Source organism: Mercenaria mercenaria, chromosome 17 (genome assembly GCF_021730395.1).
Source record: "Mercenaria mercenaria strain notata chromosome 17, MADL_Memer_1, whole genome shotgun sequence".
Lineage (NCBI taxonomy): Eukaryota > Metazoa > Mollusca > Bivalvia > Venerida > Veneridae > Mercenaria > Mercenaria mercenaria.
This window is the reverse complement of record NC_069377.1, coordinates 8103313-8114292: the sequence shown is the minus strand read 5'-3', so window position 1 is coordinate 8114292 and position 10980 is coordinate 8103313. Positions and strand designations below refer to the sequence as shown.

General features: G+C 35.4%; 1 protein-coding gene across 1 annotated transcript; it reads right to left on the bottom strand.

Moving 5' to 3' along the window:
- LOC123537312 (uncharacterized) lies at nt 1-4219 on the bottom strand. Its single transcript, XM_045320988.2, has 3 exons — nt 3148-4219; nt 1553-1696; nt 1-475 (listed from the first exon to the last, which is right to left on the bottom strand). The coding sequence occupies exons 1-3, from the start codon at nt 3464-3466 to the stop codon at nt 141-143; spliced, it is 798 nt and encodes a 265-aa protein (XP_045176923.1). The 5' UTR covers nt 3467-4219; the 3' UTR covers nt 1-140.
- Nucleotides 4220-10980: the final 6761 nt, after the last annotated feature.

The following is a 10980-nucleotide window of genomic DNA, read 5'->3' as shown; positions in this document are numbered from 1 at the left end:
TTGTATATGACGTAATTTTAATGTATGGTATACATGTTTTCGTAATAACATTACATTGTATTATAGAAAAGATTTATTGCGAAACGTTTATACAATTTTTAAAATCGCTGCTCCACAATTAAGGTGCACAACCATGTTTATTAATATTTCCAATCACTCTCTTCTTTCACGGACTCAAGTCTGTTTATATTTTTACCACACGAAAGTTCACCTCGACGTAACGCATTGACGTTAACTTCTAGTTCCCCAGCGTCTATACCAAACACAGTCTTCGGCCTTTTATCTTCGCCTTTCTTCCACATTTTGTTAGCATAACAACCACTGACAACGCCATGCAACACCGCTATGATTGAAGCCATAGAGGAGAGCAACAGTGCCCAACTCGGGTCACCGTCGCTAGTCTCGGGCGCCTGGGAAGGTCTCAGTCCTGCCTTTTTCTTGTAGAATATCAGAACAGCAAGAATAATTACCCCGCCTGAAAAACAAAAACAACTGGATCACCTCGGTCTTTGTCTATGGACACAGAAATATCCGATGTTTGACGATTGAAAAAAGTTTAAACAAGGAAAATGACAGTTCTAAACGTAAATCACAAATAAAACCACAATTGTACGATTCGGTATTTCTACATGTAGCTATTACAAAGCTTTATGATTTTGCAGATTTTTTTCTAAATTATCCTTGTTTGTTAATTGAACAATCCATTTAGGGAAATTCATAAATGTAACTGTTTTATACTATCAATCAAGTAAAACTTCAAATATGTAAATTATGTCTACAATTCATTGGTTACATGTACATTTGTATAAGTGTTACTGCATTTAATATTCGGTATTACGGTTTATGGTTGTATGTCGGTATATTCATCCTCCCAGTTGGTGAAACTTCGTGTTTGTATATAGAGTTTGGAACCTTTTTGACATTGCATTCGGAACCAAAGTATAAATCCCACGAGTATTTAAAATGTACAGAAGGCAAATAACGTTTTGTGTTACCCGCCCTCCACCAATGTGCACCATGGGTTCGGAACTGTTTCATGTGAAGAAACACCAAACCGGCTAACAGAAAATTAGTGGTTCTATCCAAGTCGCTGCCCGTGCCTGAAATAATGCCCTGAGGGGAACCTGGATTTTTTCGCCACCATCAAAGCCTGAAAAGTCGCCATATGTCCTACAATTTTATCGGTGTGACTTAAAGAACACACCTACTCAAGTTCCGTTGACATAATTCCGATAAGCAGAGATAGTTAAAAAAATGTAATTAAAAAATTGTAAGGATTTGGGGTTCTTAAAGATGTATCGCCCGTTTCCTGATTGCCTTCACCATTAATCATATTTATTTATTTATTTATTTATTTATTTATTCAGATCTCATTATGCACATTACAAATAATTGGCAAACTTTCGTTCTATTATCTGATCACATAGTCCAGCATAATAATATTTACTATACATGGACTGAGTGAAGCAGAACCCAACCACAAGACGATCGCAACCAGCTCAGGATATTTTCGTTACATTAAGGCAATAATGTGATCATCGTTGCTATTTACCTGCGCCCGAGCTCAGCAGTACACACAGTTTCCGGAACACCAGTCCATGTTTCTCGTACACGATATAACGGCACGTGAATAAGACCACAACAAGAAGGAGTAGGTCAGCAAGAATAATCAGAACCGCAGGACCAATCAACCAAGCTGAAATTTACATAGCAGAAATATCATTAAAGGCGTTCTGGTCCAAAAAATGTTTTAACGAAACTAAAGGCAACGACCTTTAAAGCAAACAACTATAAAATCATAGTGAAATACAAAATGTATATCTCTTTTACCGTGTTCAGACTACGTTTTTAATCCTATATTAACTTGGGTTTATTTTGTGTGTTATAACTGGTTTTACAATCCCAAATCCACAGATCTTACCTTTTGGCGGAAGAATACCATGTGTTTCTCTTTTGTATCAAACAATTGATGCTATGGCTGGCAAAAGTAGTTGGAGTGTTGATGAAACAAAAACATTAAATTTTTCTCTTTTGTATCAAACAATTGATGCTATGGCTGGTAAAAGTAGTTGGAGTGTTGATGAAACAAAAACATTAAATTGCGATATGGAGTCATGCTGATGCTCAAAGTGGACTATAGATGGAATGAACAGAAATTCTTAGATAAACACGGAAGTTTAAACATTGATGACTCCTTCTTTTTTCTGTTAGCCTCCTTCTTTGTAACCATTTTTGCTTATTGCAAAATATTTGTTTACTTTCAACATTGCATGTATATATTTAAACCACATTTCTTTGCCTAGTGTGGACGCAAACTAGATTATATTTTGATGGGTTTTAAATGTCAAATACCAATTATAGCCAATTAGTGCCTGATAAAAATAAAACCGATCCGCTAGTGTGAACACGGTATTTGTTGACTAAAATAAGCGATATTGACAAAATTTGAATGCCGTTTAAAAGCATAGGTACAGTTCGTTTTAGTAAACATCATGTTTGTAAACATTAAAGATTCCATTTTTTAACCTTAACTCAGGGTTCCATATTTTAGCGTGTCTTGTATAAGAAAAACGTGAACTCAAGCTAATACAAAACATAATCAAAAAGTAGAAAGGTCATTTTGTAAGTAGAGAAATTTTGGTTTGAAAACGTGTAAACACGCATGACCTAGTAATCGAACTGTACAATTAAATTTCGGTGCGACTAATTAGGTTATGTGTACTGCATCACGCTTTTGAAATAATGATCTTACACATATATTGGAAGTTCCATGTTGTTATAATGTAGTGTCAATACGTTTTATCCCCATACTGTATATATACTTGGGTGTAATAAAGATCATGTTTTGTTCAGATCTTTACTGAATTGCTTGTCGGTCAATAGTCGAAACTATTACCCAAGATTCGAAGAATGGCTTACTGGTCAATATTTTTGACTATTTACCGGCAAGCCGTTCATTTAGAGATTTATTACTTGACATTAGAAATAGATTTAAATAAAAATTATGACTTAAACCCAGAAAAAATAAATGCTGAACTATAGACCGGTCAATATCACAAACTATGGACCGACAATTTATATATATTGTAAGCTGTTACTTTTTTATCTTCTTATTTTTTTCGATGTTCTGAAAAAGATAAAACCTACCTCTATCACCATTCATCCGTGATGACGTAGTTACGCACGTGTCATTTCGACAGTCGATAATGACCCAAATACCATAATAGAACGTCAGTGTTATAGTTTCGTCTTCTCTCTCGTGCACGACCCACCAGTACGGAAATGCCGTCCCAAGCACGTGCAACACAAATGCGACTAATCCAGAGAAAAGCATCGCGGCGTCAAAAATTGTAGGTCTTTTCAGCCGTATCATTGTAAATATTTTCAACTTCCAACCAATTTCACATCTTCTAGACAAATCAGTTTCTTCTTCAACTTTGAAAGATGTTCGGTTCTGTATTCTCATTACAGACGTATAAATCAGACGTTATTTATTGTTACCTATTACTGATAACAACTTGAAAGGCGAGCGTATGTATACAATTAAAAAAAGAACAAAATTCTACTTTGTAACCTTATTTTATTAGTGTAGCTGTCTGTTATTATCCATACGGTCTTTGAACACCATTCTTCCCTTTTTGAAATATTGATCTCTTAAAGTAACTGATATACTGTTTTCGCCTTTGAATATAAAGCTTTAGGGATTATTTATTATGCTAATATATTAACAAAATGATCCTTTGCGTGACCTTTGGGTCGTAATTCCATCACCTACACCGTTTAATCTTTGTTTAAGTGTAAACAACATAAACCAAGAATGGAAACTGATTTTTGTTTTCGTTCCGCGATAAATATCAAAATAAATAACACAAATAAATGCAAACGAATTGAATAAAAAAAAATACAGCGTCTTTTAAATAGTTTCGATAGAATTTTAATTTCGTATGATTGCGTTAACAATTGTGATCTACAATTAAAATAAAAATATCCAAAAGCCTTTTTCTCCCTGTCCAATATACGTACACTTTAAAAACTCATATCCCCATTTTATTTTGCAGTCATCCTCACTTCAACAGTACACGATTAAATAATAGTCAAGTACACGTATCATAAACTAATAATACCGAAAGAGGGAAAGACATAAAATGATCAAATATTTATTACTTTTACGTAATTGAATGTCCAATTAGGTTCATTTATCTTCTTGAGAAATAAATCCACAGCTTTAGCAAGTTTAATTATATATGTTAAGATGTATTTTACATCATTATGCTCAGCAAAAAACCATTTAAATTTAATTGATGACTTTTTGTTACATCTTATGTGCATGTAAAACGTTGCACGTCGCAGTCACATACCAACACGCATGTGGACAATTCGTGAGCAACCACTTTTAATTACACTTAAGTTTCATTTCAAAGTATTACTCGATGGCAAACTATGGAAAGAAAAAAAAATGGGCCGCGCCATGAGAAAACCAACATAGTGCGTTTGCGACCAGCATGGATTCAGATCAGCCTGCGAATCCGCGCAGTCTGGTCAGGATCCATGCTGTTCGCTTTCAAAGCCTATTGCAATTAGAGAAACCGTTAGCGAACAGCATGGATCCTGACCAGACTGCGCGGATGCACAGGCTGGTCTGGATCCATGCTGGCCGCAAAGCCACTATGTTGGTTTTCTCATGGCGCGGCACAAATGTAGACTGGTATGATGTAAACATTGGCAGCAAACAAGATAAAAACCAGGAAAATCACAGATAAGTATTCATGTAAACTTCAGCAAACAGTCAGAGAATTAATTAGATATAAGTCTATAGAGATCAATCAATGACACATTCACGTAATGATCCAACTTTGCATTTATCTATACACATGTAGACGCCAGTAAAAAGGAACAATGAACTAACTCTACTCTATGGTTAAAACTTTTTAATAAGTCATTTCATTGTAATTTCAATTTTTAAGGTAAATATTGAAGAGTTTTTTCTTGTTAGCTCTTCTGAGCACGATTATAATGCTCAGTGCGAGCTATTGCGATCGCTCTCCGTCCGGCGAGCCCACGGCTGTACTTTTTCTTTGATGTCATTCATTCTGTAAGCTTTCGTGTGGTTATTGTTTACGTTGCTTAAAGAAAAATTGGGAGAACAAAAGTGTAGCCACATAAATATCCATTTGTAGGAACGTCCGTCCATCCGTCGTCAGTCCAGACTTTCCTGTAAACAGGGATGCTCCTTGGATGGTCTTCTTTAAAAATGTTCAAACAACTGAATTCCATACAGAACTCTGGTTGCCATAGCAACCGAAAGGAAAAACTTTAAAAATATGTTTGTCCAAAACAACTAGTCCTAGTGCTTTGATATTTGGTATATAGCATCACCTAGTGGTCCTCAACCGATATTGTTCAAATTATCCCCCCTAGGGTCAAATTTGTATAATCCATATAGGGATTTTTTAAAAAAAAGTCTTCTTGTCCAAAACCACAGGACCTAGGGCTTTGATATTTGGTATGCAGCACCATCTAGAGGTCCACTACTACGACCTCTCAAATTATCCTCGTATGTCAAATATGGTCCCGCCCTTGGGGGCACGTGGTTTATATAGACTATATAAGGAAAAACTTTCCAAAACCATAGGGTCTAGGGCTTTGATATTTTGTATGTAGCATCATCTAGTGGTCCTCTACGAAGATTGTTCAAATTATCCCCAATGGCCAAATATGGCTCCGCCCTGGAAGTCACATTTTTTATACAGACTTATATAGAGAAGACTTTGAAAATCTTCTTGTCCAAAACCACAGGGCCTAGGGCTTTGATATTTGGTATATTGCATCATCTAGTGGTTATCTACCAAGATCTTTAAAATCCTCCTCCTAGGGTCAGATATGACCCCGCCCTGGGGGTCACATGGTTTATATAGACATATATAGGGAAAACTTTGAAAATCTATTTCTACAAAACCATATGGCCTAGGGCTTTAATATTTGGTATGTAACATCATATAGTAATCTTTTACCAAGATTGCTCAGATTATCCTCCTCGGGTCAAAACTGGCCTCTCCCAGGAGGGCATATTGTTTAAATAGACTTGTATATGGAAAACCTTTAAAAAGTCCTTGTCTCAAACCATAAGGCCCAGAGCTTAGACATGCTCTAGTGGTTCTCTACCAAGATTATTCAAATCATGATCCTGGGTCAATATATGTCCCTTGTTTTACACTGATCTATATAGGAAAAATCTTCAAAAATCTTCTTGCCAGTAACCGAATACAGGGACGTACCAAGGCATACGCCTATACGCCTATGCGTACAATTCAAATTCCGCACCGTTAAAAAGTGAAGCGGCTTAAAATGCTAAATTCAATAAAATGTAAAGCCTAAGGAGGTTAGTTTGACTAAGTTCATCATTTGAACAATATCATCTGAATGAGATTGACAAATTCGTTTTTGAAGTATTAGACTGATTTGTGTTTTTAATAATCGTGAATCAAAGGTAAGAGTAGATTTCTTGGAAGCATAGAGCCTAGCAAACACAGCCAGAGACACAGATCGCCAAATAGGCCTGCCACAAATAAAAACACGCACGCACGTACATAAACTGACAACGAGGACAAAACGAGCGGATGAAGGAACACATTAGGCACTGCCCAGAAAGGGTCAGTGGCAACACATTCAAACGATATATATCTATTTAGGTCTTTCTTCTTTCTAAATCATATACTGCTTACAAGGAAGCAATTATACAGATGAAAGCTAGTCTTACTGACAGTGTTTTTTGTTCTGTATATCATATTTGCAGTTTGCAGTTTCCAATTTTGATCAGTGGACTCAATAATATTGTAACCAATAGCTCAAAAGTGAACACACTTCGAATAGTAAGTACGGGTGTCGATAAAATTATATCAATTATTTCAAATATCATATATTTTTAATTGAACATGTAAAAGATTTTCACAGCAATGTCATATGATCTTAATTACACGTGTATAGTGTGCATCCCTTGGTTAAAGTTTTCTGTAGAAGAAATTTCGCATGGATATGTCTCACATAAACCAAAATGCTCAAGTGACACATTCGAACAAGCGTATTAATGCCATAGAAAATATGCAGGTAAACCCTGAAACGTCTGTAAAGTTTATTATTCGATGATCAATTAAATTAAAGTAAACTTGCAATATTTTACAAGTTCGTGTTAGTGTCTCAAAAGACATATCCAGCTTTTAACAATGTTTAATGTTGAGATCGAGGAAGACCCCGGGTACCTCTTTAGCTAAGAACTGGTACCTGGAAAAAGCCATGAATTGTTAAAAAAAGTCAGCTTGATGGCTTACTCATATAAAAAAATAGACACATCGTGCGGGGTTTCGAACATACAAAGATACGAGCGGATACAAGCTACAGACCATATCTCAAAGGAATACTTGATCCGAATTTTACATTTGGAAATATGAACAATTACTACTTATTGTTTATGTAAACATACAATTAGAGATTTTCAGCTTACTTCGACGCGTACTGCGGACCACGGACTACGAACTTACTATAGGGGTTTTCTCAATCTGTATATGAGGAAGTTATGCATAACTGAACGGTTGCATATTTAGCAACCGGTTCTTATGCCGTAATAGTGTTTTCATTTAAAATATCTGAGAAAAGACAGCTATAAGATTTATTTTATTGTATATGAATTACCAATATATTTTCTTAACAGTGTATTTATGAACAAGATATGTATCGCAAACTTCTTTTTTATTTGAAGTGCTGCAACTTATTTATATGCTTGCTGTCAATTTCGTGAGGTTCTAGCTAGTATTCGCTAGCAGAGAAACGGCTGTTGATTCAACGATCAACATACCCTATAAACAAGAATTTGAACCGATGACCTTCTGGTGAGGAGAAAGACACTCTTCCCCTGCGCCGCAAGAGGTTCACCAGCCCTTAAGGTAGGGGATCACAACAACATTTTTTGTATCAAAAATGTATATAGTGTATATGGAGCAGTGTCTTTCGTATTATAGCACGCGCAACGCTGAAATGCTATTGTACGACGCACAATTTTGAATATGCACGGTACGATGCGTGACATTGTAATGCATCGCAGTAAAAATATACCGCGCGTGGTATTATATATTCTTAACCATTTCAAACCCTACAAATTCAAATTTATACGATACTGAATTCATTCAGTATTCCCGGTCACCCTATCATGATATTCATGATGGCTACATAATGAATTTTTAAACCAATATAGACCTTGAGTTTTCATGAGTTTAAATCTTTGTTCAAATTCCCTGAAGGCAAGTATCTACACATACCTCTTTTTTGCATGTGTCCGACTAAAAAGACTGTAAATAATAATAAAAGGCTAGTCTCGACTTCAAAGATTCTTGTATCAAATGACCACACAGAATTGCTCAAATGGCGTCATAGGAGTTGACTAATTCAAAAATATAATCTCGTTGACAATTCTATGCATTTACTGGCCATAAAACATTTTTGGAATATGATCGGATTTTGACCTTTGACGCTTCACAGGCCCTTTCTTCGCGAAACAATTTTCGGTCTCAGCTGGGTTTTAGATTAAAATGATGACAGCTAGTCAAAGTTTGATGGTACTTAAAAATTAAATTCCAGTTGAGACTGACAATCCATACTGAATAGTCACTTGAAGATAGTCATGAATTTAAATCTGAAATTTTAACATGCAATATTAACTAATTCAGGATGTTGCCGCTAAATCATGGTAATATATCGGATCTCGTTTCGACAGGGACGAAAGATGCATGTATGGGAATTGACCGTATGTTTTGACTTAAGAATTGAATGGTATTTTTCTGCGGTTCATCCATGTATGAACTGTCAGGAAGTTTACACCTAATTGGTGTTTATGTAAAAAATAGGTGTACACTTCCTGATAGTTTATACATAGAAGAAGCGCAGAAAAATACCATTCAATTCTTATAATTACAACTATAAAAACTTCTTCCATTTGTTTCCTATTTGAAAAATATCCAACTTTTTTTCGGAAACGAAAAAGTAGTCCGTAAAATTATGAATATTAATCACATCTAATGAATACGTGAAGGCTTCATTGAGAAATGAAAGTTGGTCACTTGTGCTGAAGCAGTCAACCAGAAACGCGCAAATCTATGAATTGAGTAATGGTTGTGATTATAAAGTGTTGAACTAAATCATTTAAGGTATTTCATTAAACTTCTCAGGATTTTATGTAACATTCTACAGTTATCAAAATTAATGAAAAACAATGACTTTTTCAGTACAGAAGTCTACGAGAACACGGTATTTAACTATGCAGCAAAAATTAAACGGACGTTTGTTTTATTCAAATGTATCAATTTTTTTTCACAATAATATTTTGTACTGCCTTTTACTTATGTTGTTGCTAGGAAATACAAGTCTAGGAACCGTATGGACGGACACAAATTAAACCCAGACTGTTGTTTTTTTTATAGGAAACGCCGTTATTTTCAAATCCATGTTTCAATTTGACTTTTTTAATTCATGAACATATTAAGGTGAAGTATTATCGTTGCACCGGGGATGTCGTTAGCGTCGCGCAGAAGAAATGTCTCAATATCAAACCAAAATGTTAAAGCATACGGATATTTGAAGAACATGCTAAAGGCAAGTAAAATGCGACAGAGTACCGGTATTAAGCTGAATCTAGAGGCATCCTACATTTAGACATTTGTGTAGCCGACTCGTTTAAATGTGACAAGAACTAAAAATAATAGAGTATGATATCTGAAAATTGCGATTACATGTGTTAAATGTAGCCTGTTCACTATCCATATATTTTCAAACGTACGTATTGTATTAGCAGATAATTATATCACAATACACTAATTTCTACAATGAAGGCAAAAGTAACTACACATATAGGTAAAAGAAACATATATACCATTAGTATCTTTTTTCTTGCGAACCTTTAAATATTTTTAAAAAAACCCTACTGTAAGTACGCAGTCCGCTGTCCGCAGTCCGCGTCGAAGTAAGTTGAAAATCTCTATTAGCAGGAGTATGCAGTAGGTTTAAAATAAGACAAAATGCATGCATTGCTAAACATAGTATAAATATTATTAATAGTACAAAAAGTCTAGCCAATGATTTATATTTAATATACAATTATACTGTCTGGATGTTTTAAATTTAGAGCACCATTTCAGATGGAATATTTTGCCACAAACTTTGCGAAACTCTGTCATAACGAACCTACGGAGGTGAAGGCCCCGGGTTCGATTCTTGGCCATTCCCATTGCGGTGTGTCCTCGGGCAAAGCACTTTATCACGATCGCCTCAGTCGACCCAGCTGTAAATGGGTACCAGCAAATTGCTGGGGGTAAGGTATAATTGGTTTTAACTGTTCTTAAAAATAGGGTCGCTAAAAAACTCTACAGAGCTTATATTCATGGTTTCACAAAGCGACGGTAAATAAAATTGACCTTTGTAAAAGAGGTTCTGTTGTGCATATCATGTGAGGAAGCCACCCAGCATGCTTACGGAAGGTCGGTGGTTCTACCTAGGTGGAGAGTTCCCATATGACCTTAATGTGTGTCGGTGCGTAATTATACCCAACAAATCTATTGTGCATACACATTTTTACGGCAAATATACCAACATAACACTATATATAAGTCCATTGAACCTCAGTGTACTCAATTTGGGTATGTCGGAAAATTTGTTTGCACAAAAACAGTACACCCTTTTCACTCTGCTGTTCAAGTTTCAAATGACGTGTTAAATTGACAAGTCTCGAGTAAGAAAAAAAGTTACGCTAAATATGACTCTTGGCGTTGTATTGAAGATTGTTTAATTTATATCCAAATCCGGATACTGAAATACCATTTAGCAATAAACGCAGTTTGAATTTGCGTTTGCCAAAATACATTAGGCGTAAAAAGAAAATTGTTTGTTTCCGGTATCCCGACCTACCCTAAATTTTTGGCCCGACCCTAAATGTTTTTA